Consider the following 16,582-nt stretch of genomic DNA (forward strand, 5'->3'; position numbering starts at 1 on the left):
CCATTCTTGTCTTTCCGTCCCCAACTGTAAGACCTCTTGAAATTATAATTAAGACATTTCTTATACAATTTAACGTATTTAAAACTTTTTATGGCCTTAAGTTTGATACAACTAAATTGAAGAGTTTTTAAGGACCTGCGGGAGCCCTGTATTTAAGGTAGCCCGTCGGGCAGGGCAGTGATGCATTTTGGTAGCCCAACTGGAAAACACAATAGCCCCGGGTCGTCAGGCTAGCGATTTTGCAAGCCCTGAACACTGTCAAGGCCCAGAAAAGTCTGAAAGACATCGTCAAAATAGTCCATCTGCCATACGCAAACAGTGTATATTGTTCTGTGTCAGCTGCACCACACGGATACGCTGTTTTCGTTCAAATCAAAGCGTAAACAGACGTAGAAAGCGTATCCGTGTGGTGCGGCTGACACAGAACAGCGGGCGCGTATCCAGTGGATACTCTTCAAAATGACGCTACGCTTACGCAGAGGAGACGAATTGTTGAATAAAGTCGTTATTTTTAGCTTTGTGAAATTACAGTTGAACCACTGATAGCAGATGGACTATTTTGACGGTGTCTTTCATACTTTTTTTGACAGTGTTAATTGTTTGTCAGTCAATGGGACAATCACAAGCCTCCCGGTTCTCATCCAAAATGTCTTAAATTGTGTTCCTAAGACAAACAAAGCTTTTACAGGTTTGGAATGACATGGGGGTATGTGATTAATGACAAATTTTCATTTTGGGGTGGAGTAACCTTTTAATCTTGAGTACCTATAAAGTAGTATTGCATCCTTCATATCGCCTAAGAGTCTTTAGTTTTGTCAGATTTATAACCGACAGATACCGTTTTACACTTCCCTCTGAAAATAGTCAAGCTCTTGGAGGTGTGCCATGGATGGCGCTAAAGAAAATTTTGCATAGCGATTGTCTGCAAGCTGTGACATCGATATAAATAAAACAGGAACAAAAACTTTGACTTAAATTAACTATAGCTAACAAATTTGTGAATGAAGCACATTGATAGACGTGCTCTTGCTCTGATTGATGTGTGTGCGCACTATTCCTGGAGAAGTGCCCATACAAGGATTTTTATGACGTCATACAAGGATTTTTATGACGTCATACAGGGCCATGATTGGAAAAAAAAACTTTCTGAAACTTGTACGAACCCTGAAGGAGCATCTTTGGCACAGAAATACTCTTGTCATACGTCCAACTCGATTTTTGAGACTGGTCATATTTAGCATGAGAATCTGACTCTTTAACAGTGTAAAGAAGTTAGAAATGAAAGAAATGAATACTTGTATTCAGAAAGGATGCTTTAAATTGATAAAAACCGATCAGATCAGCATATTCTAATGATTTTTGAAGGATCATGTGGCATTGAAGACTCTACTAATGGCTGCTGAAAATTTAGTTTTACCATCACAGGAATAAATTACATTTTTAAATGTATTACTTTCACAATATTACTGTTTTACTGTATTTTTTTATTATTGTATCCTTCATATCTCTGAAGAGTCTTTAGTTTTATCAGTTTTGATACTTTGAAATTAAGCTTCTTTCAAAAACATTTAAAAATTACACCAACAAACTTTTGAACTGTAGTGTACAACAGTTGTCATAGTATCAAGTAAAAGTCCTTTAATATGTGTCTTATTTGGTCTCTAATGTAAATAAAGGTTCTTCCTTTTTCATTCCTTGTTCATCTCTTCCTTTTCAGAGTTGTTTACGTTTTCGGGTCACATGTAAAGGAGCCGCCCACTGACATCACGCCCACCTTCCTGACCACTGGTGTACTCAGCACGCTAAGACAGGCAGACTTTGTAGCACACTCCATTTTAAGAGAGTCCGGTAAGAGCTGGCTACCTCCGCTGTCTGCTTCATTATTGTCATAACCTTTATATGTGTAAACACGCCCACCACAGCTATGGCTACTGCGAGAGCTGTGTAAACACTTTTACCACACTTACGTCTCTAAGGGAAACTCTGCTTGGTTGGACAACATTAGTCAAAGGCAGCAAACTGTTGTAAGAATTAGATTTCTGTTGTTTATACAGTTTTGACTGTTCAAATGTTTTGTCTAACAGAACCTAGACTATACAGTAGTCAACATTTGAAGTGGATCAAAAAAGTTCATCACAGTTGCCCTAAAACAAGAAAGCGTTTTAGGTTTTAGGAAAACTTTGATGAAAGTTTCTGATCCACTTCAATGTTGACTAGTGTAGATACATTAGGGCTAGGGCTGGGTATCGTTCAAAAATGTTCGATATTGATACCGATACCTTGAGTTCGATACCGGTTCCTGAACGATATTTTTTTCGATACCAATTTTATGAAAACAGTTTTAACAAGATTACATTATCTCAAAAAAACTTTGGTTTTATTTTTTTCCGCTTGTTGACATGTACACAGACTCAAGGACTCATCTCGTGAGCCACTGCACAAAGGAACAAAATATAAATATTATATTTTTTATATAAATTTAAAAAAATTTATTAAAATAATTTTAATAAAGCTCAAATAGTTTTCAGTTTACACTAGTGCGTGCTCGTTTTAAAACGCATAGCTCAGACAGAATCATCATTTCTATTCATTTATTCTAGGATGTTAAAGACTTCAAGAAATTTAAAATCTTTATCCTCTTTCATAAGTGGATGTTTTATTTTCTTTCACAATATGTTTTATTGTTATTAAATTCTACAGGTCCTTCTCCAAAAATTAGCATATTGTGATAAAGTTCATTATTTTCTGTAATGTACTGATAAACATTAGACTTTCATATATTTTAGATTCATTACAACACAACTGAAGTAGTTCAAGCCTTTTATTGTTTTAATATTGATGATTTTGGCATACAGCTCATGAAAACCCAAAATTCCTATCTCAAAAAATTAGCATATTTCATCCGACCAATAAAAGAAAAGTGTTTTTAATACAAAAAAAGTCAACCTTCAAATAATTATGTTCAGTTATGCACTCAATACTTGGTCGGGAATCCTTTTGCAGAAATGACTGCTTCAATGCGGCGTGGCATGGAGGCAATCAGCCTGTGGCACTGCTGAGGTGTTATGGAGGCCCAGGATGCTTCGATAGCGGCCTTAAGCTCATCCAGAGTGTTGGGTCTTGCGTCTCTCAACTTTCTCTTCACAATATCCTACAGATTCTCTATGGGGTTCAGGTCAGGAGAGTTGGCAGGCCAATTGAGCACAGTAATACCATGGTCAGTAAACCATTTACCAGTGGTTTTGGCACGGTGAGCAGGTGCCAGGTCGTGCTGAAAAATGAAATCTTCATCTCCATAAAGCTTTTCAGCAGATGGAAGCATGAAGTGCTCCAAAATCTCCTGATAGCTAGCTGCATTGACCCTGCCCTTGATAAAACACAGTGGACCAACACCAGCATCACTGACTGTGGGTACTTGACACTGGACTTCAGGCATTTTGGCATTTCCCTCTCCCCAGTCTTCCTCCAGACTCTGGCACCTTGATTTCCGAATGACATGCAAAATTTGCTTTCATCCGAAAAAAGTACTTTGGACCACTGAGCAACAGTCCAGTGCTGCTTCTCTGTAGCCCAGGTCAGGCGCTTCTGCCGCTGTTTCTGGTTCAAAAGTGGCTTGACCTGGGGAATGCGGCACCTGTAGCCCATTTCCTGCACACGCCTGTACACGGTGGCTCTGGATGTTTCTACTCCAGACTCAGTCCACTGCTTCCGCAGGTCCCCCAAGGTCTGGAATCGGTCCTTCTCCACAATCTTCCTCAGGGTCCGGTCACCTCTTCTCGTTGTGCTGCGTTTTCTGCCACACTTTTTCCTTCCCACAGACTTCCCACTGAGGTGCCTTGATACAGCACTCTGGGAACAGCCTATTCGTTCAGAAATTTCTTTCTGTGTCTTACCCTCTTGCTTGAGGGTGTCAATGATGGCCTTCTGGACAGCAGTCAGGTCGGCAGTCTTACCCATGATTGCGGTTTTGAGTAATGAACCAGGCTGGGAGTTTTTAAAAGCCTCAGGAATCTTTTGCAGGTGTTTAGAGTTAATTAGTTGATTCAGATGATTAGGTTAATAGCTCGTTTAGAGAACCTTTTCATGATATGCTAATATTTTGGGTTTTCATGAGCTGTATGCCAAAATCATCAATATTAAAACAATAAAAGGCTTGAACTACTTCAGTTGTGTTGTAATGAATCTAAAATATATGAAAGTCTAATGTTTATCAGTACATTACAGAAAATAATGAACTTTATCACAATATGCTAATTTTTTGAGAAGCACCTGTATGTTGTAGTATGTCTAATTATTTGAATGCATAAAAACTACTTAGTTTATTCAAATTTATTCTTAAAACAGCCTTATGAAATGTTTTCTTTTTCCTCAGAAATTCTGTGTTCTGTATCTGGTTTTCAAATGAAGGCATAAAACATTAATTTAATTTTTCTTTTAAATGATTGAAAATAAAACTATTTATTTTGGCAAACAAAATTTTTCTATTAAAATTAAAACATGGAAGAAATGTTGTGTGATCATTAATTAAAAAATAAGAGTTTTAATAGTAGCCTAGTAGTAGCAGTATGTACACTCTGCTGAACAATATTAATATATTTCTGCCGCAGTGTCTTCCAAGTTAATCCGAACTTTTATTTTGACGGGTTTCCGGGAATACCTTTACAGTTCTGTGTGTATATGATATGACGCAAGTTTTACTCAAATCAAACGGTAAAATGCTCATGAAGTGACTCTCAGAGCAGTTCTAGAGCTGTTGTTCATGAGTTTATGTCCTCATTTAGTGAGACGGCAGACGCTGAAATGTCACGCGAGCATCAGTCTGTGTCAAGTAAGCGAAACTGCGCGATATAGAGAGCAGACTGCTCCGTACGCTTTCGAATTGCTCGCGGATGTCAAACACTGATCAATCAGCACCGCGTCACTTCTAGTCAAACACATCTAGTGCTGCAAGCTTATTGGCTCTCTGACGTTAATGAGGTTAACCCCTTAGGTATCGAAATTTGGTACCGAATGACAAGACGTTTTTCGATACTCGGTGGTATCGAGGCAATTCGGTCGGTGCCTAAAAAGTATCGAACTCGATACCCAGCCCTAATTAGGACTATCTACAAATAAAGAGCGATGTAACGATTCACTCACGATTCGATTCGATTCACGATTTTGATTTCACGATTCGATATTCTCAATTTATTTTATTTTTTTTACAAAATGAGATTATACATTAGACATTATACAGTAAATGAAAAGGTGTCATTTTATTAGGCTGTTGCTGCACGTTTCTTTGTGAAATTGAAATAAAACTAAATTGAAATTTTAAAACAAACCCCAAATCAAAAAAGTTACTCAAATAAAAGAAATCTCATCATATAATTCTGAAAGTGATTCCAACACTATTGTTTCTTTTAGAATTAATTCTTAACTTTATAGTTAATTATATACATATCATCCTTGGTGTGAAAGGGCCCTCAAGTTGTTCCAAACCTGTAAGAGTTTCTTTTTTCTGTAGCTGTTACACACATTCTTCAAAATATCTTCTTGTGTTCATCAGAAAAAACGTGAGTAAGTGATGACACAATTTTCATTTTTGGGCGACATAATCCTAAAAACCTTTTTATGGAATTCAAAAACCTCCCACACTAAATTTTTGTTTTTTGGGTGTGGGAAATTATCATATGTGCAGTATATATGTGTATATATATATATGTATGTATGTGTATATATATATATATATATATATGTATGTATATGTGTGTATATATGTATATGTGTGTATATATATATATATGTATATGTGTGTATATATATATGTATATGTATACTAGAGGTCAGCCCGAAGCCAAATACCTTATTCGGAAAGGCACGGATAATGGCTTCAAAACGAATAACGAATTTATCCGAATAACATAAAAACATATTCGGCAGACACAATCACATGTTTTCCAGAACAGCACTACATTAGTGAGATCTGCGATTTATTTACACGCAATAAAGCTTAAGATTTGTGCAATAATAAGGGCTAATGCTTTGATAGAGTTTGACACAGTTTCATACAGATAATATCATGGAGATCATTGCGTTTGTCTAACGAATGTGGTCTCCTCAGCAGGGGCACCTTAAGGGGGGGGGAAACGTTAGGACGATTCTAAGGGCTTCGGCCAATTTTCCCATCATAGTTCAGACGTGGGCCGGGCCTCGGGCCTGTTTTAGGCTTCTCCTTATTTTTATATTTTAGACATCCATCAATTAGTGATGAAAAAATTGCTGCGCTGGAAACAACACGAGAGCATGCCACGACTGAGAGCGGCTCGACGGTGTTTAGAGTCCCGCAGCAGCAGAGAGCCGTCAGCAGCTGAAGAGTTCTGCTTCAAATACACGCAATAAAGCTTTCCGTAAAGCCCCAGCAAAAGTAATTACCATGAATGTGTCCGGGCAGAATAGTAAGAAGATATTTTAATCTACTAATAAACAAGTGTTTTCTGTGTCAGTGTCGCAAAGATGAAGATGATGATCCTGACTCGCCATCTCCTCATTAGATGTGCCTTTAGAGAGAAATGCATCTTAACGGATTATAATGAAAGAGTTTTTCTTTTCGATTTGATTTATTTCATTAAGAGGTAATTTAAAGCTTTCTATAGATATATTTATCATGTCTATGAGGCATGTATTCGCTGACTTTCGGTTCATTTTTGTGAAGCGCTCCTGTTCAAGACGAGACGGCAGAAAGCGCATCATGGTTTTCTTTATTTTATAAAATGATTTTATATATTTTATAAAATGTTTTGTTGATATTGTGAGTGCACACAAATAAATGTAGACCCGTTACAGTTCCAGTTACAGATTGATTACTCTTTATTTTATGAGCAACAATTATAGCGTAATTTGTTTCCATTGAAAAAACTGCAATTGATTGTGCTGCTGCCTCCATGAACTACTGATGCAGCGCACATTTATCTAGGTTTAACGTTTAAACATTGTTATATGCTTGAACTGTTTAAGTATATTTAGATTTTATTTTAGGCAAGTCCTGATGATTTGAGAAGGCTAAATTGATCAAGCATGGTTATGATCACCCTGCCGGTATGTCGTTGGCCGCTTGGTCGTTACTTTTAAGAAAGAAAAATAAATTATTTAAAGAACACAAAATGCTCCAAACGTTTTTTCTAAATTAACTTAATAAACAAAACTGAATAAAAGTTAAAATTTTACTTTTGAACGTGAAACATTTACGGAGGTCTGGACCTCATAGCTGGCTGTGGGCCTGGATGTATAAAGTGAATGAGTGTAAGCTAGCCTATATGAATGAAATGCGTTGGGGTCTATGCGCGTCTCTCAGAAATGAGAGCTTTGTCTGGAGTTATATCAACTAACTTGACAAAAATATCCTAAAAACGCTCCTAACATTTAATTATACAAGATGAAGAAAAGCGATGTTTGGTTAAGGCTTTTGGAGGGTCCAAATAATTTGTTGTGCTCTGTTGATAAAATACTCGTAAATTGTACACAAAGTTTCAATGGAAAACAAGAAGAATAAAGTTATTGTTCTCTTTTGATCAACATTTTCTGTAGTTTTAAATAGAACATATTTACAAAGTCATAATTATAATAAAAAATAATACTTTCTTTAGTTAGCCTATACAATGCATATTTGTTAAATGAAAACTACGAATCACACAGATTTGCTTTTAAAATGGTATTTCCATGTAATTTGACGAACTTCCGGTTTAACCCACGCCCACTTCCGGATCCATCCGAATACAGATACAAATAATTCTGAGATTGTCACAGATACAAATACAGATACAAATAATGGCTCCGCTGCACACCCCTAATGTATATACAGTGTCCTCCATAAGTATTGGAACAGTAAAGACAAAATTGCTCTGTTGGCTGTGGAGTCAAGACATTTGCAAATATGATTAAAAGATGAATATGAGACAAAACTACAGAATGTCACATTTTATTATTAGCCGTTTCAACAAATACATGTTTTACCAAATAGAAAGAACAACACTTTTAGAGTTCATCCCACTCATTGATGTGAGCATAAGTATTGGGACAGTTGAACATAAGGCAGATATAAAATATTAAAAGCTATTATTTGCAGATCCCTTGCACACAATCACAGCAGTGAGTCTGTGACCCATAGACCTCACCAGACTCTTGGTCTCATTCTTTGAAAGACTTTTCCCAGCCTTTAATGCAGCCAATTCCAATTGTTGCTTGTTTTGGGAAGTTTCTGCCTTTACTCTCCTCTTCAGCTGGTGAAATTCATGTTCAATCAGATTTAAATCTGGAGATTGACTTGGGCAATCTGAGACTTTCCATTTCTTTGCCCTTATAAATTCCTTGACTGAACTGGCAGGGTGTTTTGGGTCATTGTCCTGATGCAATATGAAGCACTTCCCAATGAATCTGGTGGCATTTTCTTGAATATTGGTAGGCAAGATGGTTTTGTATCCTTCCAAATTAATTCTGCTACTGTCATCATACATTAAGTCATCAGTAAAGTTGAGAGGGCCTGTTCCAGAGACAGTCATGCATGCCCATGCCACGACACCACCTCCACCATGCTTTACAGATGAGGCTGTATGCTTGGGATCATTGCAGTTCCCTTTTTTTCTCCACATTTTTGCTTTCCCTTCACTTAGATAAAGGTTCATCTTTGTCTCATTGGTCCATAAACACAGTACCAAAACTCTTCTGGCTCATCTTTGTGCTTTTTTTACAAACTCTAATCTTGCCTTTCTATTTTTGGTGCTGGTCAGAGGTTTGTATCTTGCTGTGTAGCATCTGTAATTCTGTGTCAAAGTCTCCTGAGGACAGTAGATTGTCAGAGCATCACCCCAGCTTTCTGGAAGTTGTTGGTGATTTTACAGACACGTCTTTTAGGGTTCATTTTCACAGCTTTTATGATTTGTCTGTCATCAACTACTGTTGTTTTCTCAGCCGATCAGGTCGTTGTTGGTTGCTGGTGTCGCTGGTGGTTTCCAAACTCTTGATTTCTCCATGCCCTTTGTTTTTGCTAGAGCTCTAATTGACTTCCTCTTTTCTTTTAGCATCCAATTGCTTGCTTTTCTCTCAAAGTCAGCTCCCTCATCTTCATCCTGGTTTGTGTGTGTCATCATCGAATGCAAGATTCATAATAGAGAAGTAATGGATATAACTGATACAACACATTCCCTGCTTTTAATATCTGAAGAATTAATGCAACAGGACACAGCTGATCACTTAGAAAGACCTGTGAGGCAACTGTCCCAATACTTATGCTCACATCAGATAGAGGGATGAAACTCTAAAAGTGCTGAACTTCTCAGCTGGTAAAACATCTATGTGTTGAATCACCCAATAATAAAATGTGACATTCTGTAATTTTGTCTCATATTCATCTTTTATTCATATTTATATATGTCTTGACTCGACAGCCAACAGAGCAATTTTGTCTTTACTGTTCCAATACTTTTGGAGGGCACTGTGTGTGTGTGTGTGTGTATGTGGGTGGGTGTGTGTGTGTATATATATATATATATATATATATATATATATATATATATATATGTATGTATATGTATGTATATGTATGTATATGTATGTATATGTGTATATATATGTATATAATATAATATCTCACACACACACACACACACACACACACACACACAGTCGTGGTCAGAATTATTGGCACCCTTGGTAAATATGATCAAAGAAGGCTGTGAAAATTAATCTGTGTTGTTAATCCTTTTGATCTTTTATTTAAAAATTCACAAAAATCTAACCTTTCATTGGATAATAAGAATTTAAAATTGGGGGAAATATTATGAAATGTTTTTCTCTAATACACATTGGCCACAATTAACGTCACTCTTTTATTCAATACTTTTTGAAACCTTCATTTGCCAGTTTAATAATTTTTATCAGTCAAATTATTTTTTACTTTGAGTTTTCTTTTTCACCCAAGGAACATAAGGATACTGATAAATGCAGGGCACGAGACTCTGGCTTTCTCTGTCTTCTTTGGAGCTTCTTCGTGTAACTGTTAATAGATTTGAACAAAGAAATAAAGTGTTACTACGCACTGGCCGTATTGATTGCAAATACAAAACTAAGACGAGTAAAGAAAACGAGGTACTTATTAAAATAATCACCCTTTACTTAATATATGAACACAGAAAACCTCTGTTAACAGGTTAATGTAACATTTCCCATTCTATGACTTGTAAAATAATGGCAACTTACTCTGATGAACACGGCTCTTTGGAGTAATTAGGTGCGAGCGCTGCATCGTCGTCTTGTTTGACAGGTGTAAGGGTTAAGCCGCAATACTGCCACGTGAAGGTCAACCAGGTACTGGTGCGGGAGTATTTACATGTGTCCTGTTCATTTGAAATAAAAATCAGTCCTGTTCATTTTAAATATTGCGGTTATCGCCAATACGGATATATCATCACACACTAAATTAACACAATTCGATAATTGTTGCTTTGGATATCATGATTATCGTCAATACCGATATATTGCGACACTCCTATTCCAGTCGTGTCTGATAACTGAATATGCTGGTGTTTGTTTTTGAATGAGGTAGGAGAATTTTCCTTGAAACCCTCCCAAACAACATATGGTGATGTAGGTGCTGTTTGACAATTTTTTTTTTTTAAGGTTTTCTGACCCCGAGACTATTTTCTGCAATTCTCCAGCTGTGGTCCTTGGAGAGTCTTTAGCCACTCAAACTCTCCTTCTCACTGTGCATTAGAACGATATAGACACACGTCCTCTTCCAGGCAGTTTCATAACATTTTATGTTGATTGGAAATTCTTAATTAGTGCCCTGATGGTGGAAATGGGAATTTTCACTGCTCTAGCTCTTTTCTTAAAGCCACTTCACTAATTTGTGAAGCTCAATTATCTTTTGCTGCACATCAGAAATATATTCTTTGGTTTTTCTCATTGTGATTGTCATTTCTCATTGTGGAATTTATGCTTTGCTTTGAAACAGGAAGCCATGGCTGGATAATTTCATGTTCATAATCACCCTGGAGTGCTCAAAATTGTGAATATGAATGGGAATATGTTTCAGAGATATTTTACTCATAAGAATTTCTAGGGGTGACAATAATTGTCCAATGTGTATTTGAGAAAAACATTTTTCATAATGAGATTTTCCCCCATTTTCAATTGTTTTAGTTCAATGAAAGTTTTTTTTTTTTTTTTTTTTTTTTTTTTTTTTTTATAAAAGATCAAAAGAATTAAAGACAGGGTAAGCGATTTCTGATTTGATATTTGAAATCACCAAAACAAAAACACCCTTGCCCCAAAAGGGTCTCGTCCCTATTTTGATAGATCCACCCCACATGTAGCCTACGCAACCCAGGCAACGATTAGTTCTGTGAAACATAAGCCGTTTTCTACCTAAATTACCTGGAATAATATGTCCCAGGAACTTTTTTCCCCCAGACTGTCTGCGTTTCCATCATGGTCTAAAGCAGGGGTTTTCAACCTTTTAGGACATGCGCCCCCCTAAGTTTGTCTAATTTCACTCGCCCCCCCCCCCCCACCACGCGAGCCCAAAGTGTGCGAATATCATTCACATATTATTTGCTGCGTTTCCAGTGCGTAGCATTAAGAAACATAAAAATATAACCAGTTTACCTGATTCAGTGTGATGGCTGAGACAGGACACTAAACTGTATTAAAGATTTTCAGTCAAGAATAGTGAGTGATTTTTCTCTTTGCGTTTTGTTGTTTTGTTAACGTTACATGACTAGTTCCCCCAAAAATAAATATTCTGTCATCTGTCTGTCAATTCTGTCATAATGTTTTATTTTTATACCATCATTTACTCAAAAGTTGTTTTAAACCTGAATGAGTTTCTTTCTTCTGCTGAACATAAATACTATTTTGAAGAAGGTGGAAAACCAAACAGTTGCTGGTCCACAGTGATTTCCATAGGATTTTTCTTTCCTGCTATCAAATTCAATGTGGACCAGCAACTGTTTGGTTACCCTCATTCTTCAAAATATCTTATTTTGGGTTCAGCACAAGAAATTAATAGAGGTTTGGGACAACATGTGAGTGAGTAAATAATGACAGAAATTAAAATTTAGGGTGAATTATCCCTTTAATGACAGTCGACAGCATGTTTAGTGTCCTGTCCCTTTAAGAGCTGCACGCATCTAATATACAGGCACGCATCCGTTTCTCTCTCAACTATTTACTTTTATTTTAGAGATAACCAACTGAGTCTGTATGTAAACCTTGTGTGTTTTGACAGTATTAGCGCAAAAGATAAGTTAGTTGAGTAATCAGGCGCTGTTAGACAGGCTTTTTAGTGCGCGCGCTTCAGGTGTATGCGCTCAGAAAAAGCACACGTCAGACCAGCGCGCGAATGAAACATTTAACCATCAAGGCTTATGTGCAAATAATGTACTTTTGCGATCGCGAATAAGTGCAGTGTCCTGTCAGAGTAACTCTACTGCTGTATGTCCTGTTGTACAGTATATAGAGACGGAGGCGCCAGAACTGTATTTGACAGAATGTGTTCTGTAGCACGATACTACGATATTTCTTCAAAAGCAGATCGTGGAGACATTTTTATCGTCCACGATCAAAAATCGTCATATCGCACACCTCTATTTTACACCATTCTCACTGTCGCCGAACAGCAGGAGTCAGATTGCCCCCTAGCGGATGGCTGAAGAATTGAAAGCTCGTATTCATACATCTTCAAGGCAATGTCTCTGAATTAATTGATGCTCGCGCCCCCCTTGACAGGTGCTGGCGCCCCACAGGTTGAAAACCCCTGGTCTAAAGTACCGAGAAGATTAGGACCAGTTATGATTTATGCGTGGCTGTTCACAGAAGTGAGCAAGACACGACAGTTTTACATTTAAACATTTAATCATGTTTATGATTAAATAAGAAAAAAGATATATAACCAAATTAGGCTACATTTATTTTCATATTGAATATCTCAACACACCATTAGATATGATATTAAGCGCAACTTGTGTAGATTTATTTAGTAAAAAACTTGACTGCTTGCTTTGGTGTATTTTACCATCTGATCAATCTCAGCATACGTTAATTTTGTGTCGCTAAAAGTTTGCCTCACTAAGGTTAAATTATGCCTACGTCTTTCTTTGGCCTTCGCTCTGGAAGTGATCTGTTGATTCTGCTAAACTTTAATTAAAACTGAAACTAAACAATATAAAAACTAAATAAAAATGCGTTCACAAAATAAAAACTAAACAAACTAACAAAAATATTAATGTAACTAATAAAAACTGAACTGAATTTTACAGCAAATTTGAATAACGATTTACATGTTGATGGGACAAATGGTTGCATAGTTGCAGCCATTTTTATGTTTATTTTTATTTTTTCTCTTATAGTGCCACCTACTGAGCCCGGGAAGTCACCTGTAGGAGTAAAAAAAACAATCCGTGCCGACGGTTTTGCAATCCATGCCTTCAATTTATAAACCGTACTCACAAATTAAAAAATCGTGCCCACGGATTAATAAACCGTACCCACAAATTTCCAATCGCTGTTGCGGCCGAGTCTCTATGACTTGGTCTGCCCGATCAGTTTTACGTGGAGATTTCTGATCCTCTGCCATTCTAACAATTACAATAGGGTTTCAGCGCTATGCGCTTGAACCCCTAATAAATGGATAAGTTGTCAACATCATGCATTAAAATATATATTTGTATAAATTTTTGCTTGATATCCAGGCTACTCAAGTAAGATCAGCCAGATGCCAGTCATCCTCACCCCACTGCACTTTGATCGTGACCCGCTGCAGAAGCAGCCGTCTTGCAGACGGTCTGTCGTCATCAGAACCTTCATCACCAGCGACTTCATGACCGGCATCGCCGCTACTCCAGACAACCAAATCCCCGAAGAGGTGAGAGATCAGATCCTCTATCCACACATAAAAACCCTACGTCATTTCCACTAACTCATGCTTCTCTGGCCACAGGTGGTTCTCAAGATGGTCAACGAGATCAAGAAAATCCCAGGCATCTCCAGAGTGATGTATGACCTGACGTCCAAGCCACCGGGAACCACCGAGTGGGAGTAGAACCGTGGACTTTTGTACCTTCTAAATTTATCCTTGTCGACTCCTCTTCTACCTCCCCCTTTCCCAGTACTGCTACATTCCCCCCAAACCCTTTTTCTCCACTCCCGCGACCCCCTTTAGGCACGCCGCCCTGTCATTGTCCCACTGAGACCGGAACATTCCCTACAATGGCAGGTTGTACTGTGATTGGCGCTTAACTGACAACGCTACTTCAGTTACGCCTCATTATCTGGGGTCGGTTGTAATATTGGTATTATAAGTGTTGTTGTGTTGTTATTATCCTCATCACTGATGATGATAATAATGATGATACATTGACTTAAGGTTTTTTTTTTTTTTTTTTTTTTACCATCAGCTCTCTGTGTTTAATGCATTGTGACAGGTCACTCCTCCGTACTTTCTGTTGTAGCCACTGAAGGTCTAAGATCATTTTAGGGCAGTTGACTGTCCATGTGCAGCATGACACGAAGAAAGCGTTTTTTTTTTTTTTTAAGCAAATCCACTCGTTCAAGGGTTACGTTCCAAGTGTTGCTGCTTTTTTGCCTTCAAGATAAACTTGTTTTCACTAACTCCGTTTGTGCAGTGTTGATTTCGGGTTGGATTTCTTACCTGAACTCTTCTATGGAAGTGGCAGGTAAAGACTAGCAGTAGTAGCTCCTTAAACGTGACCAATCGATGTTTATTTGCCAAATACAGATGAGATCAGACAGTTTGCTAAATACCGCTCTTACGCTGTGGAAGGGTTGGTTTAGCACAGAGATTTTGCTGTGAAGGAGACTCCTAATCTGGAGGCCTTCTGAAATTTGTGCCTGTTTTATCTTCTTTCTTTTTTCTTTCAGTTACTTTGTTTTTCAGGGATGCGACTTTATTTGATGCTGCATTATTTTCTTCAGTCTTTTCCAGAAAAGGATTATTGACATTGTTTGAATAGCGAGAAGTGCGAAAATGTGTAATTTTTGGTGTTTGCATTTTTCATCATCATAGTTGAGTTTGCCTGGGTTGGTCTTATAAGCGCGTAAGATCAACAGTGTACTTACTTTCACCAATAAAGGCCTTGGTATTTTTTTTGTGCTAGGTAGAGCAATAGTGTTTCCAAAGGCAAATGAAAGGAGATTTACAGAGGGAGGAAGAATAGATGATTGACAGGACACAAGCTGAGGGGCATCATCCCGCATAGTACGCCAAGTCCTTTTGAGCTAAGTTGGGCTTAACTGAATTTGGACCACGAGTTAGTGTCAATATTTGAGTCAGTCCTCCTGTGCGTGTGGCCTCATTGTTATTAATATTCCACTCCTTTAACAGAAGCGTGTTCTTATGTATAGAGAGAGGGGGCTTTGAGTGGGCTCAAATGGAGATCTGTGTCCAGCCCTCTGTCTAATTTATGATGTAGAGAATTGTTGTGATATGAATAACACGCTTGGTATTTATTGTCTTCAAAGATTTCATTTCAAAACTTTCTGTTGTCACGATAACAAAAAACTCAATGCAAGACGAACTTCCTTTTTTGTCTTAATTGCAATTTTTGTTCTTAATGTCTTTTTCTCAGTGTCTTTATCATGTGTATATTTTACTTGTCTATTAAAAATACAACACGTTTAAATTCCTAGTGGGTAAACTGCAATATTACATGATATTCAGTTTAATTTATGCAATTCTACGTTGATTCCCCTCCCGCCGCCGCCTTTTTCTTTTTGTTTAAACATGAACAATGCTGTTTTACCTTAGTATTGTGCCTCAGACCAAGCCACCGCATGCAGTTTGAAACTGATATTTGTATAATGCAAACTGAGCTTTAATAAAGAACTCTGTGTTCAGATTTCTCTCATCACAAGATCTTTCACGGGTTGATTATATATCATTTGGATTTGGTTCACACTTCTGGTGTGGTTAATTAAACAGTTAAAATACCTAATACTATAAAATAAGTATACTTTTTGTGCAAAGTGAGTATATGCATGCATGTGAAAGAAATTAGTGATATTACTGTGTAAGAGACAACAGTAACGTTCTGATAAATCCTTGCATGAATATGGAATATTTAAAAGTACAATATTAATTTCCATACCCCCCCATCAGCGACCAGGAATCAGTTAGTTTATATATATACTACTGTATTATTCATTCATAAATTGTGTAAGTTTTATTTTAGTTTTTTAATTTGTATTTTTTATCTAATATTTTCCATTTAGAATTATTTCAGTTTTAGTCATTTTACTACTACAACTTTTTTTTTTATATAGGCTAATTATTTTATTTTAGCTTTGCTTTAACAACAACACAAGATTCAAGAGTTTTAGATAACCATAACAAAAGTTGTATTTGACTTGATTATCCATTTTCACCTGGGATTTGTGGAATTATATCAGGAATCTGACATTAAGACAATCTGGTAAATTACTGTCTCTTGATAATAAGGCAAATAAGGTGTTTATCAATAAAAAGCAAGGCAAATGCGCCCACTAGCGGACTAAATTGCTATTGCAGCCCACAATGTATAATCTTAAT

At 37.1% G+C, this 16,582-nt stretch overlaps 1 protein-coding gene across 1 annotated transcript in view; it reads left to right on the top strand.

The window, feature by feature from the left end:
• The window catches only part of LOC306888531 (GMP synthase [glutamine-hydrolyzing]), a 40,096-nt gene extending 24,190 nt beyond the window's left edge, over positions 1-15,906 (top strand). The window contains exons 14-16 of the mRNA XM_079446885.1: positions 1,718-1,848; positions 13,728-13,900; positions 13,976-15,906. Of these exons, the coding sequence (XP_079303011.1) occupies positions 1,718-1,848; positions 13,728-13,900; positions 13,976-14,077 (406 nt within the window). The 3' untranslated portion in view covers positions 14,078-15,906. The remainder of the gene's footprint in view (positions 1-1,717; positions 1,849-13,727; positions 13,901-13,975) is intronic.
• The last annotated feature ends 676 nt before the right edge of the window (positions 15,907-16,582 follow it).

Source organism: Barbus barbus (genome assembly GCF_936440315.1).
Source record: "Barbus barbus genome assembly, chromosome: 22".
In the NCBI taxonomy this organism is placed as follows: Eukaryota; Metazoa; Chordata; class Actinopteri; order Cypriniformes; family Cyprinidae; genus Barbus; species Barbus barbus.